General features: G+C 39.9%; 1 protein-coding gene across 4 annotated transcripts in view; it reads right to left on the reverse strand.

Annotated features, from left to right (window-relative positions):
• evi5a (ecotropic viral integration site 5a) overlaps positions 1-27,803 on the reverse strand; it is a 131,055-nt gene that overhangs the window by 36,833 nt on the left and 66,419 nt on the right. The window contains exons 14-20 of one of the 4 annotated variants that reach the window (XM_055641410.1): positions 24,156-24,188; positions 23,395-23,535; positions 17,225-17,359; positions 15,895-16,035; positions 6,624-6,782; positions 4,557-4,703; positions 97-192 (exon numbers count right to left, since the gene is read on the reverse strand). In XM_055641410.1, the coding sequence (XP_055497385.1) occupies positions 97-192; positions 4,557-4,703; positions 6,624-6,782; positions 15,895-16,035; positions 17,225-17,359; positions 23,395-23,535; positions 24,156-24,188 (852 nt within the window). The remainder of the gene's footprint in view (positions 1-96; positions 193-4,556; positions 4,704-6,623; positions 6,783-15,894; positions 16,036-17,224; positions 17,360-23,394; positions 23,536-24,155; positions 24,189-27,803) is intronic. The other 3 variants (XM_055641411.1, XM_055641413.1, XM_055641414.1) reach the window with 3 other exon arrangements.

A 27,803-nucleotide genomic window follows, 5' to 3' on the forward strand; every position in this document is an offset into this window, starting at 1 on the left:
CTCCAGAATTCATGAAACTATAACTGAACACTTCCGAACAAGTAAAATGCAGACAGGCAACCAAGGGGGAAAAGAAAACAAAAAAGTTTTAGGTACCTGCATTTTTAATTCAGCAATTTTCTGTTGAAGTTCTGCCACAGCTGCAATACTTTCTGCTTCCCGAAGTCTTACTGCCATCACGTCTTCTTTATTCTAAAATAAAAATTTATCACTTAAAAGATAAATAACATACTCAAGCACACAAATAGAGTTTCTGTCACGTGAAATTACCAAAATTTTAATATTTTGCAAGCATAAGGAAATAGCATTTCACTGTTTGAATTAACTTGCTGAGAATAAATGCTGTGATAATTTCCCAACTAAAAAGTAAACCAGGCAGAAAAAAAACAAAAGAAAAATGAACAATCTATCATGTTTCTTCATATATAATCACATACATGCACAATCTGAATAAGATGTTTGACAATTTTCCATAAACCTTCCTTGGACTGATATTGTAAAACAATCAAGAAAATAATTAAAATCTGAGTTCAAATCAAAATCAAAGCTCTGGTAACCTGCAGTTTCTGATTTCAACTTAATGGGTGCTTTCAGAAATATTATGGGGCATTTACAATCTTGGGTTGAAATCCTTTTTTGACATTTTTTTTTTTTTAAAGAGCCAACTTAATCTGTAGTTAACGAATATACTCAAAATAATTAAATAATGACACAAAATAAATGTTGACACAAAACATTTTAAAGCTGTCGCTGTGAAATAACCCATTCATGAAACCACCTGCAAGGAGAATGTTACCTTACATTTAATTTAATTATCCTCAGAGCAGTATTTCTTTTTCAGAAACAACCATATGGAAATAACTTGCTATTATTGCATTTATGATGTTATTTCTTTTACTAGATCAGCTCAAGAATTTTCAATGGTTCATCTAAGTGATTATGGGGAGCAAGTAATGTATTTAAACCTCAGGAAATCAGGGAGGCTTGCAGTTATTACAATCTTATAAACATCTAAACGACTGCAATTTCTGAGATTGTGGTTTTATAACCACCAAAAGACATTTTAGGCAGTAAAATTCATGTATTAAGCTTTTCCACATACATAAATTTGCAGCTGCATAATTTAATCTCCTTGAAGGGGATACCAGTTGAGAGTGTAGATACTGGCTTTGACTACAGCTGGATACACCGGAACAATGTTAAACTGCAGCTCTTGCAAACTGAAGATACTCTCAAGAGGATTGGGCAAGACATGAAGGCTCATGTACACAAGTGACTAAAGTGCAACAACCCGATCAAACTCAAAAGGAGAAGCCTTGCATTTTGCAATTGATATGGTAATCTGTTCTGCCTTTTGGAATTAGTATCGACTTCTGGATATCATTTTAACGAAAAGTTTAGTTTAGTGATACAACGTGGAAACGAGCCTTTCGGCCCACCAATGCCGACCATCGACCACACATTCACACTGGTTCTAAGATTGTTTTATAGTTACTGTAACATACTTAAAACAAAATCTAAACTATGTGCATAGAATTTATAGCCAACAGTTTGCAAAAAATAAATAGTTGTAAACTGACTTGGATATGAATAATCAAGGAAACACAAGCTCACATGGTGGAATCATTTCAATTGCTACGGTTAAAAAAACATTTAGATACACATAAATGTGCAAGGCATAGAGCAAGATGACTGAATGTGAGCAATTGGGATTAGTGTAGATGGCCAAAAAGGTTGGCCTGGACGTGCTGAACCAAAGGACCTATTTCTGTGCTGGACAACTCAATGATTTGGTCAGAACGGGATCTTGAAAGGACAATGCTAAATGCCAATGCAGTGTCCGAACAAGCTTTAAGACTGGTTGGAAGCATTCATTTGAAGGTTCAGGAACTGCATCTACATTCCCTGCCAGACTATCTGCAGTTTTCTCATCTACATACTTATTAAATAATTTTAAATCACAGACTCCTTTTAAGTTTTCCTTACCAATTTTATTCCCCTCCTATTTTTAGCTAGCTTTCTCATTCTATCTAAAACATTCTTATATTTTGACTGAAATGAATTCTGAACATTAAAATGCATACTTTGTCTTTCAGTTAAACACAGATGACATCTAGACAATTCCTCAACACTCAAATAATGGCCAGGATCACACCAATACCTAGCCGGAACTGCGGATATATTCTCATCTGTTCCTGGACTGAACACAAGAGTCCTGGAGGTTACACACCAAAGGCATGCAAACAGTGAGACGAAGTACAGGAAGGAGCTGGTGTTAAAAACTAGTGTCATTTGTCAGGACTATAACTTGGCCTACAGCATCAGTATGATGAAAATGAGTTGGTTATTGACCTAAGAAAGCCAGGGGGTTAACACCACCGTGCATTCATCATCGGAGCTGCTGGAGAGATGGTCAACAGCTTCAAGTTTCAAGACATCCGTATCAGCAACCTAACCTGGTCCCTTCACATGACTGTGGCGAACAAGAAAGTGCATCAGCATATGTAGTTTCTTCACTGTCTGAGATTTGGCATGTCCATGAAGATTGCCTTGAACTTCTACAGATGCGCTATCGGAAGTATTCTGAACACATCGCTTGGCAACTGCTCTGCTTTTGACCGTCAGAACCCGCAGAGAGTGGTGAACGCAGCCCCGCCCATCATGTTCTTTGTTAATTCCTCCCATCCATTTTATCTTCACAGTACGTTACATTACGAAAGCTGGAACTCTCGTCAAGGATGCCTGCCACCCTCGCTATTCCCTTTTTTTCCTCTTCAACCTTTGGGAGAAGATACAGGAGCTTGAAAGCCCTGTCAACCAGTCTTAAGAACAGCTTCTTCCCCCTGCTATCCAACTCCTGAACCAAACGCCTCTTACACACTCCATTCCCAGAGGTGCTGCTACAGACTAACACTGAGCTCCATTTCATTTGGTTAGTCTGTTATTGTAATTCAATTTTCAATTCGGATTTTGCACTGTAATCTTGCACCAGTCTGCTGTTTTGGACTTGTCACAGGTGTATATATTATTATTATATGCATATTATTTACTCTGAGATTCATGTGAACAAGGAATTTATGACAATAAACTAATCAGAATTTGAATGAGGCCACTTCATATCTGGCCTTCAGTTTTACACCAGCCAGAAAAACAGTCGACTCGGCTAAAAAGAGACAAAAAGTGGTTTGTGCCTTTTCACTTAAATATTGAGCCAGATCGACCGACAGGATCTCCAAATGACATCCCTAGTTTGCAACCAGAATGCACACAGCTCCTCTATCAGTTAGTAAGCCAGTTGACAGGTTGTACAATTCCGTGGCGCAGCGGTAGAATTGCTGGCTTACAGCGTCAGAGACCCAGCTTCAACCCGTACAGCAGGTGCTGTCTGTACGTTCTCTCCATGACCAGCGTGGTTTTCCTCGGGAGCTCCAATTTCCTCCCACACTCCAAAGATACAGAGGTTTGTCGGTTAATTGGTTTGGTAAAATTGTAAATTGTCCCCAATGCGTATAAGATAGTGTTAATGTGTGGTGATCACTGGCCGGTGCGGACTCGGTGGCCCGAAGAATCTGTTTCCTTAAACTAAACTGTATCTTCAAACTAAACACTTCAATTTGTTGATTAAATAGATTTCAAATAATGTTTAATATATATAGCATTTACTTTAAAGTTTTATTATTCCTAAATGTCCTTGATAATCAGGGAGTGTTGCAAATAGTGAAAGATCTATTGATATCATAATTTGCTGAAGCCCATCAAGGAAGTTTGTGGTGCGGGGAATGGGGAGGTGTCCTTGCCTCCATTACTTGTCACTTGTTTGCTGCTTCTGGACCCCTTCATGGTGCACCATGACCACAGCAGCACCAGCAGTTTGCTGGAAGCTATACAGCTGAAGAAAAGGAAGCCTGACTGCATGGTCCATCTTGGGAATTGACTGGTCAGCCATTCTAATGTATATTTACTGAACCAGCTTATGTGCAACCAGACCGATTCGGGGTGCAACTAGAATGCATACCACTCCTCGATCTTTAGCAAGCCAGTTGGCAGGTTGGATAATCCGATGGCACGGCTGTAGAGTTGCGGCCTCACAGCGCCAGAGACCCGGGTTCGACCCAGACTACGGGAGCTGTCTATTTGTTCTTCCCGTGACCTGCGTGGGTTTTCCTCGGAACTCTGGTTTCCATGAAGAATGCTGGCAAACCAGCTTGCTTTGTGGCAGGGGGCTTTTATGACAGTTGCTGTATCATTTGTCAACATTGAACACAGTTTATACCAAGGTGGTAAATGAACACAGATAATTGCATTCTTCATACCAATTTAGCTAAAGTACATACAGTACATTGTTTTTTAAAAAAGAAAGCTGTTACAATTAAGAGCACGTCTTTCTAAAATTAAACACAATTTCTCTTATCAACCATTTCAAAATGTTAATTCCTCCAGTTTCTTCCTCAAATTTATGCAGAACTTGGTAAATAAATTGCAGGCAAAATATTTTCTGGCAGAATTACAGTTATTATCTGATTCACTCAGCAGACCATATACTTAACATACTGTACCTTGCAGTCCATTTCAGCCATTTTCCGTTTAGATTCATTTAACTGAGTGAGTAGTCCCTTATTCTGGGCTGTGAGATATTGCACCTTCTCACGTAGACTATTGCATTCCTTCTCTGCTCGACATAACTGGTTACTGCTGATTTGGTTCTGATATTTCCCAAGGTTAAAAACAGGTAAAAGACAAATTAGAAAAAAAAAGAAACAAACGTTCAAATTTATTTTCCTAAATTTATTTTCCATTTCACATGCTTATGAATATAGAAAAATATTGTTAACATGTTGTCATTGTAAGCATTTATATGCTTTCTCTCCACAAGGATTTTCCACATACTCTATAGTTTTTTCCACACAAGGGAGAAATACTTAAAGGATATTGATACAAAAAAGTTGGAGCAACTCAGCGGGTCAGACAGCATCTCTGAAGAAAATGGGTAACTTTTCGGGTCAAGACGTTTTTCAGTTAACGATATTTTGGACAGTAGCTGTAAAATTCAGCAGGCTCTCAAACAAACATATCCCCCTTTTGAATGTCAGCTTGAATTCAGTGCCCTCTAGAGTAGATCTGTTGCATTTGGGAACAGACTGGTTCACTGAATGCAATAGAGGAATTCGGTAAAAGCCATTTCGGGTTGAGACTCTTCAGTCTCATTAACAAGGCAATCTGACAAGGCATGAGTTTTTGAATGGTTCTAGTTTTGCCTTCATAGGCAACATTCGACTCCAGGGTGCTGCAGCCTTCCGACAAAGGCACGTTGCAGGCGTTGATAATTAATACAATCAACATTTCCATTTCAGACTTCAGTAACTCAGTGTTTTCTTCCAGTAAATTCAAATAATTATTTTACTCATTAACACCTCCTCCAGACTAACCTTTTGTTCCCTTCCTTGTTCAATCGCCTCTTTCACTTTACACCCTTCCTTCATCACCATTCATCTCCTGACTTCCGCCCTATTGCAGACTCTCCCTTTCATTTTCTGATTCCCTCCTCTCTGCAATTTAAAAGCTGCTCACCTCAAATTTGCCCCAGTTCAGCTGGAAGGTCATTTATTTGAAATGTTCATTGCAGATCATGAGAAGGAACAGCGCACGATGTGCAAACTTCTTGAAGTGATTTAAGTGAACAACTCCCTTTGCAACTAAATGTGTTTCAAAGCTTTGGATAATAATTTCTTGCATCTCAATGCAAGAAACAGTTTACTGGTATATTATTTCAATGATGAACTGTGGTCTGGAAAAGTCTGAGATGCAATTGCACCCCGAGGGCCTGAGCAATGGGCTTCCCATCATCCAACACTTGGCCCACAGTCTTCTATGCTTTGAATGTTCCTCTGGACACTTCTTAAATGTTGTCAGTGACTCTACCACCACCAGTTTGACAGTGCTCTAGAACTCCCTCTCTGGGTGGAAAAGGATACCCCTCTACATCTTTACCTCTTACCCTAAATCTAGGTCTTCTAGGTTTTATGTCCTCCTGACAAATGGAATATTCCTGCAATATATCTTATCTATACCCATCATAATTTGATGTACCTTAGAATTGTACCTTAACTTCCTCTGCTGCAAGGAAAACAGGCCTGGCCTCACCATTCTGGTCTCATAACTGAGACATTCCACCCCAGGCATCATCCTGGTTGCTCTCTTTTGTACCCTCTCTAGTACTATCACACCCATCCTTTATCCTATCCTATAGCACAGCATGATGCACCTCAGATCCTCAATGCACTGTAGGGCTTTGATATTCATAATTTATGTCTGAGCCTCATTAGTGCTTTCAAAATGCATTGCCGCTATCATCGGTGTTAAATTCTCATTCAAAGCCAAGAATTCCTCAGACAGCAACTTTTCTGAGTTAGTTAAACAACAAGGACACAAATAAATAACAAGGGAGAGTCACATAAAACTGAAGAGAAAGCAATCAGAGGTCAGCAAGTGGGTCGCTCACTAACCTACTGCACTCTCAGTATAACCATGAAAATTAATAAACCGGAAATAACATGAATTTACATTATATTAATACTACAAAGCAAGCTTTGAGGTATGGAAAAACCCAGAGCAACCGTTTATACCTGTGTTTCAAGTTCTAACATTCGTTGCTTAACCTCCTTCAGTTCAGCCTGTGTTTCGGCTCCTCTCAAACGCACTGTCATCAGTTCGTCCTGCAGTTCACTTACGACGTTCCTCCGAGGCGAATCTTTCCACCGGCCGCTAGTTCGAGCCAGATGGCGCTGGAAACAATGAGAAAATTGAAGTAAACCTCCATGACTTTATGACGAACAGTTTTAGAGAAACACACAGATACATATTCAACTGATCAGGTAGTTTGCTTCAATCATCTTAGTCTATTTATTCAAATTCCATCGATCAATTGTAGCAGTCAAAAGGTTGTTAAATAAGGTTTGGAAGGATATGGACCAAATGCAGGGAGGTGGGGCTTGTGCAGAAGGAGCATCTTGGTCAACATGGGCAATTTGGGCTGAGGGGCCTGATTCAATGCTGGATGACTACGACACTGCTTCAAGATCACCTTGTCTATTCACCACTAATGCAAATTTTGGAATCCAAAGAAAATATTTGCTTTCTAGGTTGGCAAGTTAACAAGTTACTGAAATTACAAAATAGTTATAGGGCCTGGGCATTTTTTAATTTCACGAGTATTACAATATTTGTGGATCAAATTGCAGTTCTAAATTTGCAATCATCAGACAGGTAGTGTGAAAAGAAAGTACATTTGGGAATACTAATGGAAGGCTTTAGAAAATTATAAAATACAGCAATAAAATTATCCAATAATAACCTCTCCTGATAACAAACGATACAGAGACACAAGGATCAGCGGATGGTGGTAGAAGAACTCAGCGGGTCAGGCAGCATCTCTGGAGAACATGGAAATGTGATCTTTTGGCTCAGGACGCTTTTTCACCCTCGTTAAGTTATTGAAGAATTGAAGGGCATGTGGGGTGGCTTGGATGAAGGTCCAAAGGGACTGGACAAGGGAGGGTAGGGTGATATCAAGGTATTTGGAGAGGCATTCTGTAGGGCAGGAGCAAGGAGAAACAATGGGTCTGCCAGTGCAGTCCTGTTTGTGGATTTTGGGAAGGAGACAGAAGCAGACAGTGCAGGGCTGGGAACTATAAGATTGCAGACCGTGGAGGGGAGATCACCAGAGATTATGAGATTGGTAACTGTCTGAGAGATGGTACAATCCTGGGTCTCTGGTGCTACAAGGCAATGACTCCACTATCCGCACCACTGAGAATCCACAATCTGATCATCAAGCATCCCATTGCTAAACTAATTTACCAGCACTCAGCATATAGCCATATTCTACGTTGGAAATGCTTGTCTAGATACTTCTTGAATGTTGTGAGAACACTTGCCGCAAACCACCGCTCCAGATTTCTAACACTCTCTGGGTGAAGTTCTTCCTCTGGTTCCCTCTAAACCTCTTGTCCCAACCCTAAATTGATGCCCTAAAGTATTAGAAATCTCTGCTTGGAGGAAACATTTCCTACTATCTACCGCAACTCTGCATTGCGACCAGGATCTTTCCCAGTCTCAGTTCTTAGAGACCCGAGGGGTCATGGGAATCATCCGTGCCCCTGGATAAGGATAACTGTAAACCAGCCAGGATTCTCAATCCTCAACTCCAGCCAATGTCCCCCTTTTCATACATTGACACAAACTGATCTGGGTTTGATATATATATTTAAGCTTGACTGAGTTATCTGCTTTGACCAATGTGCCAATATAGAGATGCATGTAAAAAAAAGAGACTTAGACAAGACACCATCAAGATCTTCCACAGCAGACAGAGCCTTGAATAAGGAAGATACAATTTGTAAATAGGATTCAGCAATTCCTCATCATTATAAACAGCGCATGTTTCCAACAGTTCATTTGGTTAAATTTCAACTGTCTTCTTAAAATACTTCACAATGTGCTGACATGTGCCAGAACCACAATATCTCAAGGGGAAATTGGCATGTGTTGTACATTAATTAAAAATGCTAACACAATCATAAAATCTTAGCAAAGAACAAGACAGCAAAAAAGGGCCAATTCACCAATCTGGCGCAAATACAGGGTGTTGAAATTTCACCATGAAGCTATTTGTCCTTTATGAGCTTAGAAAACAAATGGTGATAGGACAGTCAACCAAGGCATGGTCATGTTGAGAAGGGGTGGAGGCAAGGGGGAAGGAAGAACAAAATCCTTACCTCATTTATCTCCACAAATGCAAATTATGCAGCAGTTACCGGATGACTGTCATCCAGGATAAATTTCTCTTCACTAAGCAATGTGGTTACCTTGCAAGTCAGCTATTGAGGGTGCAAGAGTTCAGATTCTCATGCGCAAGAGTCCCATGAAAAGCCAGCCCAAAACTGCTGCATCTCAAATGTGAGATATTCCACTTAGTCAGCTGGTGTCAAAGTGATCAGATCAGGGGACAGTGAAGGAATATGAGAGGATGAAAGACGGAAATGAAAAGGTAAATGTGGCGAAAATAGTTTTTCCTGATGTGTATTAATGACAACACTAAATTAGATTAAAATATATCTGGGCAGAAAACGCTGAGACTGGAAAAATGGTCCATTCGATCAATCTGTTACACCAATTAATAAACAAATATCATTTATTTTTCCTGCTACTGCTACAAATATCCATCATGTATCCTAGTGATAAAATCACATTTTGGGCGTTTTTATAATAAAATTAATGATGAGAGTTCTAGTTACTTGATAATAATTTATTTAAGACAACGTTTGCAGTATTAAATCTTCCGCAGACCAAACAGCGTTCATACTGCCATCTGCTGAATCAAACAATTATTACAGTCAGAACCTTTTTTCCCCCAGGGTAGAAATGTCAAAGACTAGAGCACATAACCTGGTTCAGAGGGAGAAAATTTAAACGGGATATTAGGACAAGTTTTTTTTATTTTTTACACAGAGTGGTGGGTGCTTGGAACGTGCTGCCAGGACTGATGGTGCAAGCAGATACAATAGTAATGTTGAAGAAGTTTTTAAGATAAGCATGCAGATATGCAGGGAGTGGGAGGATATGGATCACATGCAAGCATGAGCGACTAGTTTAACTAGACCATGTTTGGCACATTCATTTTGGGCAGAAAGGCCTGTTCCTGTGCCGTACTTTGCTATGTTCTAAAAACCTGAGCATATGAACTCTTCAACTTTCATTTTTAAACAAAGTGGTTGACTGAAACTCTAACCACCTTAGTACCCGTAGAAATTCGGAAATTTAAAGTTCGTGCCCTGAGTATCGTGAAATGAATCTAGTTGTAAAGAGCAAAAGATGCCACATAGTTAGACACTCATTTCACTACTGATACCTTTTTTCTGAAACACTCATGACATTATAAGAACCAAAGAAATAGTAGGTATTTTGGCTCGTCTGACATGCAATAAGATCAAGGCCTATCTTTTATCTTTGTGCCTCTTATGTACACTATATCCATTGATTCCTTTAATTCCTAAAGACCTGTATGATCTGTCTTCATACTCATCAATTGACCTTCCACTGCCCTCTTGAGCAAAAATTCAAAGATTCATTATCCTTGGGATGATGAAATTTCAACTCCTCAGTCCTCATATTGAGACTCGACAACCGAGCCAGACGAAAGCAGTCTACTTTATCAAGCTGTGTAAGAATTTTCCACGTTTTGGGGAGATCATTTTGCATTCTTCTAAGCTTGTGCACTTAGTCTGCTAAGTTATCATAAGACAAAACCAACCCCCCTGCCCAAACCACTGTCCAAAGTATCAGGAATTAAGTATGACTTACCATTTACTCTCCTCTTTTCTCAAATAAAGGCCTTATACTTGAGGAGTTCCAATCAGTGGTTACTATTTTAGTATCCATGGTTTGAGTTTCTCCTTGTCTTGACAAGGGTATGAGCTTCCCAGATGGCTTTGGACATGGGCAGGTGAGGGGAGGTGGGGGGGGAGGGGTGGAAATATGCTAATAGTTGTGCGGCTGAAATGTTAATTTTGCCCAGCTCTTATCTCCTATAATTCAACGTATTCTTGACTTTTGCAGGTCGATCAAAATCGGAAAACCTCCTTCGTGCTCCCCTCTCAGGCTTGAATGTGCATCTCCCACAACCTTCCAATCCTTCTGCCATGCTTCCTCTTGCATGATACCTTGTTTAGTAACAATTCTTGCACAAGGCCTTGAAAGTAAAAGCCAACTTATTCATCCCACTTAAGTATCTTCCATCTCACAGTATCTCTGTCCAGAGTATCATTGTACAATGATTGGGATTCACGTTTGAGATATTCAGCGCATGATGGTATCCATAAATGGTGTTGTTACTGAGTGGTGCTACTGACAGTCTTTTTGCAGTGTTTACAGTTTTTTTGCAGTGTTTTGCAGTGTTTACCATGAACTCGATATTCCAGTATCAAGAAATATCCAGTCACTATGCCTTTGAATAAACCATCATCAAGCAAAGCCAAGGAACTCAAGAAGACGGTTAAATAAATAAGAGGCTCAACATCACCAAGAGACAGAGAGAAAATGGGAACATTTTGAAGGATTGCAACTTGGGTAGGATTCCAACTGTGACATCTGTGGAATTCTCCGCCTCAGAGGGCGGTGGAGGCAGGTTCTCTGGATGCTTTCAAGAGAGAGCTAGATAAGGCTCTTAAAGATAGCAGAGTGCTTATACTTAAAGGGGAAAAATGGGGACCAAGGCAAAAACGGGATATCAAATGGTTGGGGATGATCAGCCATGATCACATTGAGCAGCAGGTAAAGTAGGCTCAAAAGGGTCAAATAGCCTACTCCTGCAACCTATGAGGTCTATTAAAAAAAAAGGTGTAGAAAACTGGTATGTCTAATTTTATCCAAATCAGACTTTTTTCCCCAAACTCCAATCAACAATAACCACCTATTTACCCTGTCTTACTTGCTAGGGTCTATTTTCCACTTGGTACTTCAATAAACTCATTCCAGGGGCTTTCTTATAACACATCACGTTGCACTGACTGAGACAATTTCTTAAAGCTCAAAAAAAATGAAGCGGTACAAAAAATGTATTAAGATATATGTGTTGTGTACAATTGTAATTTACAAAAAAAAATAAAAAAAAAAAAGAGCTCGAGTTACTTAGCCGGTCAGGCAGCATTACGGGAGGACAGGGATAGGTAATGTTTTGGATCAGGACACTTCTTCTCATTTATTCCAACAATGTTTTTGTTTTGAGACCAATATATCCTCATAACTAGAGAGATCAAGATTGCACACAGGATCAAAGCTTTACATTATTATACCAAGACTTCCTTACTTTTGCACTCCAAACCAGTTATAACGAAGGCTAATATATTAGTCCTTCTAGTTGTTTTGCCTAACTGGTTACTCGGTGCATTGCCTTTTTATTTTTTTACACTGTATCAGTATCAAATTAAATTCTGGATCAATTTCACAAAACATTTATATTTACACACAAATCTTACAGGCCTCACTTTGAATATCTACGATATATTTCTTCCTGAAAAATGTTCAATTACTGCAGAAAACTGTTCAAACAATTTTACTAAGTGCCCAGAAATTTCAAAGTACTAAGGGACAGACAACAGTTAAATTGAATGTAAATTGTGGTCGTGGCGCATAAAATAAAATCATAGAGGACTTTGTATGAATCCACAAGGAGGTGCAGTTTGTTTCATTTCTTTATGCAAGGAATACACTGCATAATCATTGAATATTTTTTGAGAATTAAAGTTAAACACATGAATAACTGCCTCTTTAAACTGGGAATCAATTATTTAATATTATTACAACAGTATTATTATTGCTTGATAACTCTATTCCCTTTGCCACAGATACTTAAGACTTATTTTAGATATATTTTGTGAAGTGTGTATGAAGCATGAATATCCATAACAATCGCTTTACCTATATCGTTACCCAAATGCAGCAAAAGGATCAAAATGTAAAGAAAATGTAATGACAAAATATAAACTAAGAATGAATTGCATGCTTCAACGTTCATCGAGTTTTCAGTCACCTTTTGATCATCAATGCCATATAAAAATGGAAAAATACATTAATTCCAAAACACAATAATGACAATAAATTGAATCCAATCCAATCCAATTCACCGAGATCAGCACTGAAATAACTGCACCCTCTAGTGGAATCATACCAAATGCTTTCACGATACCTTAAAATGCTATATAAATGTTTATTTTGCAATTTGTAACAAAACATTGATAACTGATAAAATAAACCAACTGCAGCATCTCAGATATCACAATTCAACTAATTTTTATATGATTTTATTTTCCAATGCAATTAATTCTTCCCTAACTTGTCTTATAGTTTGCCAGTCTCTGACATTAGCCATTTGTTCACGGAAGAATATGGCTTCATCTAATTTATTTAACAAACGTTCCTATTTCCTTTTCCAGTCTTTACCTGCTCTTTTGCTGCTGTTGAAATTATAGCAGTGTTTTTTCATAGTCCGTTTCCCACCCCCCCCAATTCAGGGCACCTTAATGTTTGGGACACAGCAATGTCATGTAAATGAAAGTAGTCATGTTTAGTATTTTGTTGCATATCCTTTGCATGCAATGATTGTTTGAAGTCTGCGAATTAGGGACATCACCAGTTGCTGGGTGTCATAGAAACATAGAAAATAGGTGCAGGAGTAGGCCATTCGGCCCTTCGACCTGCACCACCATTCAATATGATCATGGCTGATCATCCAACTCATTATCCTGTACCTGCCTTCTCTCCATACCTCCTGATCCCTTCAGCCACAAGGGCCACATCTAACTCCCTCTAAAATATAGCCAATGAACTGGCCTCAACTACCTTCTGTGGCAGAGAATTCCAGAGATTCACCACTCTGTGTGAAAAATTATTTTCTCATCTCGGTCCTAAAAGATTTCCCCCTTATCCTTAAACTGTGACCCCTTGTTCTGGACTTCCCAACATCGGGAACAATCTTCCTGCAACTAGCCTGTCCAACCCCTTAAGAATTTTGTAAGTTTCTATAAGATCCCCCCTCAATCTTCTAAATTCTAGCTAGTACAAGCCGAGTCTATCCAGTCTTTCTTCATATGAAAGTCCTGACATCCCAGATATCAGTCTGGTGAACCTTCTCTGTACTCCCTCCACGGCAAGAATGTCTTTCCTCAGATTAGGAGACCAAAACTGTACTCAATACTCCAGGTGTGGTCTCACCAAGACCCTGTACAACTGCAGTAGAACCTCCCTGCTCTTATACTCAAATCCTTTTGCTATGAATGCTAACATACCATTCGCTTCCTTCACTGCCTGCTGCACCTGCATGCCTACTTTCAATGACTGATGTACCATGACACCCAGGTCTCGTTGCATCTCCCCTTTTCCTAATCGGCCACCGATTAGGAAAATTCTCTTCTCTGGTGTCTTCTCTGGTGATGCTCTGCCAGGCCTGTATTGCAGCCATCTTTCGCTTATGCTTGTTCTGGGGGTTAGTCCCCTTCAGTTTTCTCTTCAGCATATACAAGGCATGCTCAATTGGGTTCAGATCAGTTGATTGACTTGGCCACTCAAGTATTGACCATTTTTTAGCTTTGAAAAATTCCTTTGTTGCTTTAGCAATATGTTTGGGATCATTGTCTTGCTGTTGAATGAACCACTGGCCAATGAGTTTTGGGGCATTTTATTTCAAATTGAGCAGATAGGATGTGTCTATACATTTCAGAATTCATTATGCTACTACCATCAGCAGTTGTATTATCATAAACTAAGTGAGCCAGTACTTCAGCAGCCATACATGCCCAGGGCATAATACCCCCACCACCGTGTTTCACAGATGAGGTGGTATGCATTGGATCTTGGACAGTTCCTTCTCTCCTCCATACTTTGCTCTTGCCATCATTCTGTTAATCTTAGTCTCATCTGTCCACAAGACCTTTTTCCAGAACTGTGGTTGCTCTTTTAAGTACTTCTTGGCAAACTGTAACATGGCCATCCCATTTTTGCAGCTAACCAGTGGTTTGCATCTTGCAGTGTAGCCTCTGTATTTCTGTTCATGAAGTCTTCTGTGGCAGTGGTCATTGCCAAATCCACACCTGATTCCTGAGGAGTGTTTCTGATCTGTCGGACAGGGGTTTGGGGATTTTTCTTTATTAGAGAGATAATTCTTCTGTCATCCGCCGTGGAGGTCTTCCTTGGCCTGCCAGTCTTTTTGCGATTAGTAAGCTCACCAGTGGTCTCTTTCTTCTTAATGATGTTTCAAACAGTTGATTTTGGTAAGACTAATGTTTGGCTAATATCTCTATAACAGTTTATTCTTGTTCCTCAGTCTCATAATAGCTTCTTTGACTTTCATCGCCACAACTTTGGTCCTCATGTTGATAAATAGCAATAATAAAAGTTTCCAAAGGTGATGGAATGACTGAAGACAAGATGCTGAGAGCTCTCTTATACCTGCATGAAGGAGGCATTTAAAAACACCTGAGCAATTACTAACACCTGTACTAACACCTGTGAATTTCTGGTGAAACCAAAATGTGTAAAAATACCCTTTCTATTACAAATCTCGAATTGTGAGTACAGAGGCAAATAAATAAATGATGGATCTTTGTCCCAAACATTATGGAGGGCACTGTGTGTCTGTGTCAGAACAGCAAATTTCACTGCAGCACACACTTGAATGCCCAGGAGCGTAGAAGACTGCAAAAAGTGATGAACACTGCCCAGTCCATCACGGCTTCTGACCTCCCCACCATCGAAGGGATTTACAGGAGCGCTGCCTCAGCATCATAAGAGACCCTCACCAGCCTGGCCACACACTCATTTCAGCCTGGCCACACACTCATTTCACCCCTGCCATCGGGAAGGTGGTACAGGAGCCTAAAAACCAAAGTCCAGGTTCAGGAACAGTTTAATCCCTACAGCCATCCGGCTACTGAACACTATAACCTCCAAGTAAGTTCTGAACTACATAGACTTGGAGGCATTGGTTTTGGCTTTTTGCACGTGCATGTGTGTGTGCGCGCGTGTCACACATTGAACTTTTTTCCCCTTGTTTATTATATTGTTTACAGTATACTATGCTTCCATATGCTGTTGTGCTGCTGCAATGTTCGATCTGGGACAATGACAATAAAACACTCGACTCTTTTAGCACGTAATAAATTTCTACTGCAAGAAAGGACATGAAAAGAAACCATCGGTAATTCTAAGTAAATATTTTGTATAAAACCCCACATTATGTTTTGTGGAAACCTGATAAACATTTTATCCAATGAATATTGGAGATAATGCAACATAAAAACATTGTTATGTACCAAGTGCCAACTGGAATAAGAGTTCTCTTACCTGCCAATGATCATCCAAATCTTTAACTTGCTGCCCAAGTTCTTTTACGCTCACTATTGCCTCTGCTTCTCTTAGTTTTGCCCCTATGAGCTCGTCTTGCAACCTGGCCACATTATCCTCATCGGGAAAGGAGCTGCTTCGCTGTTGTTAAAAATGGTACAAAGTTACAAATCTTAGTGTTATATCAGAAGTACAGGGGCATGTACCTGTTGACGTGAAAGGAAAAGTAGGCAGGTTTAGGGAACCCTGGTTGACAAGAGATGTTAAGGCTCTGGTTGGGGCAAAAAGGAGGCACACATCAGGGTATAAGCGTAGGAGGACCCTTGAGGCAGCAAGGAACAGGTCAAAAAAGACATGAAATAGATCTGGCAGGCAAGGTAAAGGAAAGTCCCAATTTGTTCTGCAGGAATATCAAGAATAAAAAGGGTGACTAAGAAAACAATTAAGTCGACTTAAAGATCAGCATGGCCATCTTTGTGTACTAAGCTCTACAATTTTACAGCTGGAAAGGAGATTATCACCTTCGAATCCCTTGATTACATTTGCTCTATTTAGTGTTTTCTCAGTATTCAGATCTTGATCAATAGCTTTTCCACCATTTTCTTTAAAACAGTGGCTTTTTGTAAATAGTTTGTAGCACAGTAAAATATTGTGGCGCACAATAAAGTTTGACGGAAAACGGCAAGTTGTAATATTTACATGTTCCCGGTGTTAGGGAAGTCCAGGACAAGGGGTCACAGCTTAAGGATAAGGGGGAAATCCTTTAAAACCGAGATGAGAAGAACTTTTTTCACACAGAGAGTGGTGAATCTGTGGAATTCTCTGCCGCAGAAGGTAGTTGAGGCCACACAGTTCATTGGCTATATTTAAGAGGGGGTTAGATGTGGCCCTTGTGGCTAAGGGGATCAGGGGGTATGGAGAGAAGGCAGGTACGGGATACTGAGTTGGGTGATCAGCCATGATCATATTGAATGGCGGTGCAGGCTCGAAGGGCCGAATGGCCTACTCCTGCACCTAATTTCTATGTTTCTATGTTTACATGTTCAATCCCAAAGACGTGTGGGTTTGTAGGTTCATTGGCCCTTAATATGTAAGGATTGGATGAGAAAGTGGGATATCATACTAATGTGCACTGGTGATCAATAGCTAATGTAGGCTGAAGGGCCTGTTTCCATGCTGTATCTCTAAAACTAAGATAAATGGAAAATAGGTTTTTAACGTTTGGAATTTGATTAAGTGAGAATGAAAGTTTTAGTTGCTACTGAAGAATCTTGGTCTTAACATTTCTACTAAACTATAAACACAGGGTCAAAGTTGTTAATTCAACTACCTTTTCTATGTCCAAGATTTTGTCCTGCATTTCTTTAAGTGCACATTGTGTTTCTGCTTCTCTTAACCTTGCTTGCACGAGTTCAGTTTCCAGTTGAAGAACAAAATCCTCACTGTAGCGTGGATTGCATTTATGCTGCAAAAAAACACATTTATAAAAAGATACTTCAGTATCAATTTCTGAAAAACATTAAATACAGAGGCATTTTAGCCCGTCTAAGTAGTCACATTATGAAAAAGCTTTGACTAAAGCTTTAAAATCCAGTTTTAGTTTACAGTGATGGGAATTAAAATGTATAAATGAACAATTACAAATAATAGCTATGGATGAATCTTATATTTAAAATGCTTATTGAAAAAAATCTGTGCTATTGGCTGGATTTTCAAATTAAGGATCTGGATCTTAATACACAAAACATATTGTACTAATGTACATGTTATGCATTCCAGTAAACCACCAGCACCTTCTTAAAAATATTTATTTTCGGCAGGAGATTTGCAATATTGTGATGTAGAGATGCTTATTCCCAAGTAGAATTACACAGATTTATAAGATCTGCATACCAGCATTTATTCCACATCAATATCTAAATTTACCCATGCAATAAATGCCAAACTTACAGCCCTTGTATTACCAATACAGCTGCAGCTTCATACCCATTATTCTGGAGTGTGCACCAGATATACATATGGATGAAAATCCAACTGAAGCAGCTGTTGAAAAACGTTTGGGGGGTAAAAACATACAAGGGTGGACATTTCATGAACATTTTTTTCAGACATTGGTTAAATTGTCCCTAAACAGACATGAAAACCGAACCTGGCTGGATGTCTTGACAGAATTAAAAAATTGTGCTGCACACTTCAGATGTGGTCATTTTTTCCAGCTTGATTCTTAATAGTACTCTCAGTTCAGCAAACAAAGGCATTGCAATCAAGAATAATGTCACACATACACACACACAGATACCACCTCGACCAGTAATATGCCTGCTCTAAGTAACTTTTCCAATTTACACATAAAGTTAGTTGCCTTTCTGTAACTGGAATAATTTTACCCCATTACGTGGCCATCTCAAAACTTTGGCATGAGGTCTTTGATCCTACAAAATTTCTTGCAACTGGGTGAAAAACTTGCAACAATTAAAATTTTACTCCCGCTAGCACCCAAAAGTAATTAAATTGAAACAAAAAGCAAGTATTTACTACAAGCTTTAAGATCTTAATAGTTTATACCAATTTTCATTGAAAAAATGTAAATGATATGCTGATCACTTGTGTACACTAAACCTGATGCAGCTTTTAACATTCAAACATGCATTTGCACTGTCTAAAGGTTATATATACACGAGATAGGGTGGGGAAAGTGGACCCGATTTAGGAGTTCAGCCATGATCTTAATAAATAGTAAAGCAGACCTAAGCAGCAACATGGCTAACAGCTGCTATAAGTATTTATGTACTTGTCTAATTCCCTTGAACAGTTTATCGATTTACTGTAATTAACTACACAAAAGCAAATCAGTTTTCATTCCTTCTTCAAAATAAGAATACATTAAGTATTTGATCCTGGTGTTTGTTTGTTTTAGGGAAGTTAACTAAATATACGTGAGAGTAGAAATGTTTTCTGAATAAACACCCTCTTTTACTGTTTTCATTCATATTTTTCGTATGCTCTTGAATATAGTTTAAATAAAACACTGAAAATACATATTTGGCATAAAACCAATATTCTAAAAACACAAATGTAAATAATTTCCAGGTTCATTTATCAGGTAAAATCACAAATATGCAGAAATATAATGTCTACAACTAAACAATTGGTCACAGCTTCAGCAGTTATGGAACACAGAATTGATGTCATCGAAGCTGAGGTTATAGTACAAACTTATATCGACATTCTACCATCTACAATGAAATGAAGACAGTCAACAGTACATGGAACTATACAAAAATCACACAGAAACGAACCAGTGATGGTACGCTTGGAAATTGCACCAATGAACAATCATGACGCTGATATAGAAAAATGTTGTCACAAGAACGACAAGAAAATGCAACAGGCAATTTCATTTCAAAAAGAAAATGAAAAGCTTTGCTGATCAATTATATCATACTTCATTTTAAAAAGCTGTCTTCAGACCACAGATTTCTCCTTCAGACCTGTATATAGAGAGATGATGCACGAGTAGCACTACCCTGAGCCATTCGGAATTTAGCAACAAAGAACTAATCCACAAGTGCTCACTTATACTGAGATGACCCGAGACCCACTTCAAGAGACTCGTTTTTGAAACTGTCTTTGCTCATGATGGGCTAGGTTTGTACTTACTTATTATGTCATTTAATGAAGGCATAATGAAGACAAGTCCCCCTTGTCCTCACCTTCCACCCTACCAGCCGTCACATACAATAAATAATCCACTGACATTTTCACCACCTCCAACGGGATCCCATCACTGGCCACATCTTCCCATCTCCTCCCCTTTCGGCTTTCCACAGAGACCGCTCCCTCCGTAACTCCCTAGTCAATTCATCCCTTCCCACCCAAACCACCCCCTCTCCTGGCACTTTCTCTTGCAACCGCAGGAAATGCTACACTTGTCGCTTTACCTCCCCCCTCGACTCCATCCAAAGACCCAAGCAGTCTTTCCAGATGCGGCAGAGGTTCACCTGCACCTCTTCCAACCTCATCTATTGCATCCGCAGCTCCAGGTGTCAGCTGTTCTACATCGGTGAAACCAAGCAGTAGGCTTGGCGATCGCTTCACACCTCCACTCGGTTCGCAATAACCAACCTGATCTCCCGGTGGCTCAGCACTTCAACTCCCCCTCCCATTCCGAATCCGACCTTTCTGTCCTGGGCCTCCTCCATGGCCAGAATGAAGCCCACCGTAAATTGGAGGAGCAGCATCTCATATTTCGCTTGGGTAGTTTACACCCCAGCGGTATGAACATTGACTTCTCCAATTTCAGATAGTCCCTGCTTTCTCCTTCTTTCCCCTCCCCATCCCAGCTCTCCCACAGCCCACTGTCTCTGCCTCTTCCTTTCTTCTTCCCAGCCCCCCACCCGCACATCAGTCTCGACCCGAAACGTCGCCTATTTCGTTCGGTCGATAGATGCTGCCTCACCCGCTGAGTTTCTCCAGCATTTTTGTCTACCCGTGTCATTTAATGAAGCCATTTCGCTTATCAGGTCCATGCCAAATTCGAGCAGAAGAACCTCATCACTTCCTTTCCCTTTCAGTTATTTCCCTATACACTGGCAAATCCTCTCTCAAGTCCATCAAGTCTCCTTTTGCTCCTTCGCCTCTCACCTACAAGGTGGTGTAATGTGTAAACAACCTATCAAGTTGAGGGAGGAAACCAGGGGATTACTGGCAGAAGACCCGACAGAACAATTTGTCAACTCTACAGTCATTATCCAAGTTTGGGACCAAACGTGGGTCTCAGGAGCTGTGAGGTACAGGACCAACTGCTGCACCATCATACCGCTGAAGATATTTTAAAAAGTGGTCTCATATTCTGAGATCATGTGCTCTGCATTTTTAAGATTTACTTGCACGTCCATTCCCAATAATTGTGGTACCCTGCTGATTGGCCCCCAATGTCCAACTTCTTCAAAATCATGCCCACGGTAGCTTGATCTATAGAGAGCCCCTCATAATAAATTTGCTGAAGAGTAACAGCTTCGATCTATTTAGGCTTCAGAGTTTAAAATTTCAAACCTTCTCAAATCGCTTCAAGGCCTCATTCCTTTCATATCTCTAACTCCTTACATTTCTAAATCCAGAGAACTCAGCACCCAACAACATTGGCCTCTTGTCTACCTCCAATTGTTCAATTACAATTGGCTGCCTTACTTTCACTCATCTGAAGTTCCACAATATCCCTTTAGAAGACCCCTGTTTCTGTACTCTCTTCTTGAAAACACTTCATTAAACCAAACACTTGCACTCTAAACATTAATTTAAATGTTTTGAAAATTCCAGAACAATCCTGAGGTTGGCATATCTTCTACCTCTCTATAGTATAACAATTTAGAGATTTAAAAAATATTTACGGGGAAACCATTTGAAAAACAATTAGAACTTGGGAAAACCTCAGATTGGTGTAAATCTTTGCAATAGTCTGAGACACATTTTGGGGCGCAATATTGAATTGCGGCAATTTGTCCTCTCAGATGGACGTAAACAATCCCAGGGGACTACTTTAAGGAGGAGCATGGACATATTCCCCATGTTGCCAGCAACATTTAATCCTCGTTTGATATCAGGGGGAAAAAAAAAAACAAACAGATTTTCCAGCCATTACCGTAATGCTTTCTCAACAAACTGGCTGCTCTATTTCCTCCATAATGAAGTGACTAATTTGCAGTACTTACTTGATGATAACCAGCTTGGGGGGCATTCTTATACATGGAAATGCAAAATATATATTCTGTGAAATATCTTAGATCAATTTTCTATTCCAAAAATGTTGTAATGTAATTTCTAATCATTTCAGCTCCCATCGCAACCTGAAGTTGTGGATGCCAAATGCTAATTGATGAAGATCAACTCAAGAGTGCATGATGGTCGACACAGATTCTGTGAGCTTATTTCCATGTTGCACGACTTGTTGAATTCATCTGCCGTTTGATAGTATTTCCTCCACCATCCTTTTGTAGGTGTCAAATGTCATATCACTTTGACACTTTCTGGTCAGATTGAAGACTCAATGCCCAGCACTCGGTGATAAATTAAAAATAAAAAATATTTTTTGTCAAAAATTAGTTTGCATGGAAATTGGTAGTGAATGTCAAACATCTTGCAAGCTATTGCCTGGATTCATATCTCAAAGCTAGTAAATGCAATCCGCCTTTCATGTTGTAACAATACATTAAATGATACGGGAATGTAAATTGTTCATTGTGGCAGAGAATTGAGTGCAAATCGGGGAATGTTGAACAATAAACTACTGGAGGAGCTCTGCATGTCAGGCAACATCTGTGGAGGAAAACAGAAAGTTAGCGTTTCAAGTTGAGATCCCTAACCTGCTTTAGCTAGGTGAAGGATCTCGACTTGACGCGTTGACTTTCAGGCAACATCTGTGGAAGAAAATGGAAAGTCAGTGTTTCAGGTCGAGACTCTTCATCTGGTTGAAGCAGTCCCGAGGAAGATTCTCCACTGAAAATGTTAACACTACATTTCCCTCCACAGATGCTGCCCGACTTGCTGAGTTCCTCCAACAGTTTGTTTTTTTCCCGCTTGAAATATAAATGGGTCCATTAACAAATTTAATAAATTCAGATATGCCCTGTGGCCTCACAAATACATTGGAAACAGCCAATGCACCGTTTAAAAGGCCGACCGTAATCATGTTAATGGCACTCATATCACTATTCACTCAGTTATAACTGAAGTTAGTGACATCTCTATGGACTAAGAGACCTTACGATTACATTTATGCAGCAATTGTTTACTTCTATGACATTTATTGAAAAGGTTATCAGGAATAACTCCATCCAAATCTCCCCTCCTTAATTTCTCCCACACACGAGAGCCACTAGCAATTGCTGTCACGCAAAGAAATTTTGTGAAGTGATCCTCTATCAAGCACCATTCCTTGACTGCTGGATTATTCGGTCATATATATTTTGATCATTAACCTCCTGCTTTCTATCATCTCGTTGTAAAATTCGTAAAATTTGAACTTGCAAGATAAATAGATCACGAGGCATCATAGCAATTAATTCAATCCCACAACCAAGTCTGCACATTTCTATCTGAACTCTGTGGGTCCCTACCATGACATTTTAAAGAATGCGAGTCCCTTTCTCAAAATCTTTGAGATTTTTGGAAACTGCAAGAATTCCCAGCAATTTGTCTTGCATTCACAGTATTCATGTCACGATGAACCTAATCTAAAATTGACTGCGAGGATATAAATGAAAGATTATGGATTTTTGCTAAACTACAAAATGAAAGAAAATCTAGTCTATCCGAGTATAGAACCAGCAAAAAAATAATCCTGGGAAGAGAAGGAGAAAAAAAAGCCCAAAGCATTCTGTTCATTTACTGAACAAGCACAAAATAACTTCAGAGATGAAAATAAGACAAGATGGCATGAACAATAAGGTGCAAATTAAGCAATGAAGAACAGGAAATAGATGATGCTGCCAGCCTCCTTACCCGTTGCTCTTGGAGCTCCCTGAAGGCATTCTGAGCTTTCTCCAGCTTAGCACTAGCCTCATCACTCTGCTGTTTAATGGTGGTCAGCTCCCGTTTAATGAGGTAGTTTTCCTCTGCCTCTTGTGCCCTTGTCACTTGTCCCTTAGGACACAATTGTGCAGGGAATAAGGATTGGTGCGGGGGGGTAGTGAAAAGTTTTCCGAATTTACAATGGTAGATTAGTAATACATCCCAGAGGACAAACATTAGATTTTATAATTTGAAGATTTTTGCCTGATAATACTGTTTAGCAATGTAAAGCACTTACCAAATTTTCTACATGCAATTCTGCTAAATATACATGTAGTAAGAATTAATGGCCTTGATTGAATTAGAAAACTTAGAGTTAGTGAGGAGTTGAACATGCATTAAAATTATAAACACTCCTTCATATACATATAAACATATCTTTAAAAACTTACAAATGTGAATCTGGAATGGTCATTTATTCAAATATATCTACTGATTTTATGTAAAATTTTAATTTCAACAGGGGATTGATTCCATTACAATCGTATCGGAAAAATTTACTGTAAAGAAAACAATGTAATAATTTAACTAAAACTTTTTTTAAAACAACCATTTTCCAGAAACACACGTCATCATTACACGTTTGCAACAAAACAGGAAGAAACTGTAAACTAAAGTATAAGATGACAGTTTCTCTCATGGGATGCAGTGGTTATCCATTTATAAAACAGGGCTAGGATGATGAACTGTACCTGAATCAATCTATCTGCCAAAGAAGCACTTTCCTACAAAGGAAAAATCCAGACAGATATAAGAGAAAGATAAAAAATAAGTTGTAAAACCTGGCAAAAGAGAAACTGCATGAAAATTCTGGAAGGTGTTGTCACCTTTTCAAATTACTCCTCGAAACGGCCTTTACTGCCACTAAATAGTTCAGATTGTTTCCTTTAATACTTACATGTTATATTACTTATGCAGAAAAGGGGTGGACAGTGAGAAAAAACTTGCATCATTTCAGGAATTAGCAAAGCAGAGGTATTTGACTAAAGCTAAAGAACTGAATTTTGCAAAGCATAGAGCTAGTTATTGTCAATTATGTCATAAACAGGGCCACAATGCAGTTTCTGCCACTACAGTACAAACAAAATAAGAAGCCATGCTATTGTTAGAGGCTATTAGAAAATGTAATTAGAGAACAACTATTACAAAATGTTAAAGTTTGGCCATAAACATTTTTTTTTAAATCTGCTTCCTGCATAGAGCTAAAAATGTTCAATTTCACTCTGAAACTACTGCACATTAGTACTCACATTAATGCTCCATTTCCCAATGCAGCTTATAAAACTAACCAAAGTAAAGAAGCATTCAGCAGGTCATACCCATCATGCTGCTATTTAGAAAAGTGTCTACGTTCATGTCTTTGCAATTAACCACTTAAGTTCTACCAAAACAAACTAAATAGACTTCAACGCTACTGTACTTCAGAGCATTTATCATGCAAGCTGTGAATATACATCTTATCATGCACCAAATTACATAAATTAAGGCCCTGTCCCACTTTCCCGAGTTACTCACGAACTCTCCCAAGTTTTCCCCTTGATTCGAACTCGGAGAATTACGGTAATAGCCGTTCGTAGGTACTCGGGGTATTTTTTTTAACTCGTGGACATTTTTCAACATGTTGAAAAAACGTCCCGACTTACCTGATGCACCGAGTTCCTACGGCTGGCATTACGAGCTGCTACGAAATATCTACGGACTCCTACGGGCTTGCTACCGACATACAGGGGAAAACTCGGGAGAGTTTGTGAGTAACTCGGGAAAGTGGGACAGGGCCTTTATTAACACTATGAAATCAATGACTGTTTAACAGAATGGCTTACAGAATAGAGCACTCAAGCAAGATAGAAATAAACGTTTAGTGTCATATTTTGGTAAAGTTAGGAAAAAATGCAGAATGAAATTGAAAGTTAGATCTGGATGCAAAACTTAAAATTTGCAAAGCAGATTACAGCTTGCATCTGCTCTGATGGAACGTAGCTCAACATGCATAATTATGTTCCAACTATAGCCAAGAAGCACAGAGTAGTAAAACAACGGTTCAATTATTCAATCTGAAGCTAACAATTCAGCAGAAACAATCACATACAAATTAACAAATCACACCTCAAACTATATTTTAGTTGAACATGCAGACCCTCATGCAGTCACCTAATATGTGAAACAATATCATTTTTAATTTCCTCTCAATTATTTGCCTAGCTCTTTACAGATGATGTTACACCACTTTACAGGAAGATAATTCCAACTGAGAAAGAAGATATTAGTGAAGATCAGTTATTCATTTTCTATTTAAGTTTCACAAACATATGTGAAAATCAGCATTATGAGGTGGCCAAGTGTCATAAGATATTTGTAAATGAAACTCTCAATTTTTTGGGGCATTTTATTCTGATAGGGGAGCTCAATATTTTACAAGATTAAGAATGTGCATTGTTTAAATTTACGATGTAATTTTGCCTCGGGGACGAACAAATGAATCCTTGTTAAAGATATGATCAAACAAAGTCCCAATATCCATCGTAGAGAGATTGGAGAGCAAAGTCAGCAGCTTTCTCAGAAGGTGGATGGGACTGCACAGGAGCCTTAGCAGCATCGCCCTTTACGGAAATAACACCAGGATCCAGCTGCCCCTGAAGTCCATGGAGGAGGGAGGAGTTCAAGGTGACTCGGGCCAGAGAGGTGATGCTGTACAGGGACTCCAGTGACCCCAAGGTGGCTCAAGCAGGGGTGGAGGTGAAAACTGGGAGGAAGTGGAGAGCCGGCGAAGCCGTGCTGCAAGCAGAGTCCCGGATACGCCACAGAGTCCTGGTGGGAGCAGTGACTCGGGGAAGAGCTGGCCTGGGAATCTTCCCATCTCCCCAACTTGACAAGGCCGAGGGGAAGGAGAGGCGCAGGCTGGTCCAGGAGGAAGTGAGGGCAGTGGTGGAGGTGGAGAGGTGTACCAGAGCAGTTGGATTGAGGCAGCAGGGAGCCTGGACAAGGTGGGAGCAGGCCATGGACCGAAAAGTCACATGGACTGAGCTCTGGCAGGCTGAACCACAGCGCATCAAGTTCCTGGTCCAGGCAGTGTATGATGTCCTGCCCAGCCCATCGAACCTCTTCATCTGGGGCAAAGCGGAATCTCCAGATTGCCCGCAATGCTCAGGCAAGGGGACGTTGGAACACATCCTGACTTGTTGCCCAAAGGCTCTTGGGCAGGGCCGGTACACATGGCGTCACGACCAGGTTCTCAAACCCATTGCAGAAGCCATCAGCATGGGAATCAGCAGCTGCAGACGAGCACGCCCCACCACCCAGATGATCACTTTCGTGAAGGCCGGAGTGCAGCTGCCAAGAACCACAGCAGCCAGGAATCCGTCAGGAATCCTGGCGACTGCGCAGGACTGGCAGCTTTCCGTAGACCTGGTGAAACAGCTGAAGTTCCCACAGCACATTGCCACGACCACCCTGAGGCCAGATATCCTCCTTGTCTCGAAGGCGACCAAAAACATCGTCTTGTTGGAACTGACAGTGCTGTGGGAGGACCGTCTGGAGAAGGCCCACGAGAGGAAGATGGCCAAATATGAAGAACTGGTCATAGACTGCCGCAAGCAGGGCTGGAAGGCAACATGTGTGCCCATCGAGGTTGGCTGCAGAGGTTTTGCAGGGCAATCGCTCTACAAAGCCTTGAATGCACTGGGCATCAACGGAGTGGCAAGGAGAAGGGCCATCAAGAATACCACAGAGGCAGCGGAGAATGCCTCGAGATGGCTCTGGATCAGGAGAGGAGGTCCATGGGGAGGAGCGAATGCCACCTGAACACAAGTCGTGGTCTGATCAACCACGGCTGGGTCGCCTGGGTGAGGGTGTCTGATGTTGAAAGACCCGAAACATCCAATGACCCCAGGTTACATCACTGAAGATGTGTTCAGGAGCATCTATCGATGTATTTGTATCAATTGAAAAGTTTAGACATTAAATCCACACCAGCAGCAAAATTGACTAGTGTTGAAAATCAAAAAATGCTCAACCAAGCACGCATTTGGTAAATGTGTTCAGACCACTCAAGACTATTGCTTCAAATTCGTATGGGATATAGTCTTTCCATTTTGTTGTTTTTCATTGGTTATTACAGTTTATTTTTAGGCAAACTATTAAGAGTCTAGATCAATTTAATATCAATAATTGATATTGGTCAAAAATAGAGTGGTAAAGTGTTGCCATGTGTCATCTCAATACAGGTTGGATGAGCTTCCAAATAATAGATAAAGCTTTGGGACTGTCAGGATATGGCACAAAAAAAATCCATGAAAGTGCTTCGTTTGCCATTTCATGTATGAAAAGATAAACAGCATGGA

This window comes from Leucoraja erinacea, chromosome 10 (genome assembly GCF_028641065.1).
Source record: "Leucoraja erinacea ecotype New England chromosome 10, Leri_hhj_1, whole genome shotgun sequence".
Classification (NCBI taxonomy): domain Eukaryota; kingdom Metazoa; phylum Chordata; class Chondrichthyes; order Rajiformes; family Rajidae; genus Leucoraja; species Leucoraja erinaceus.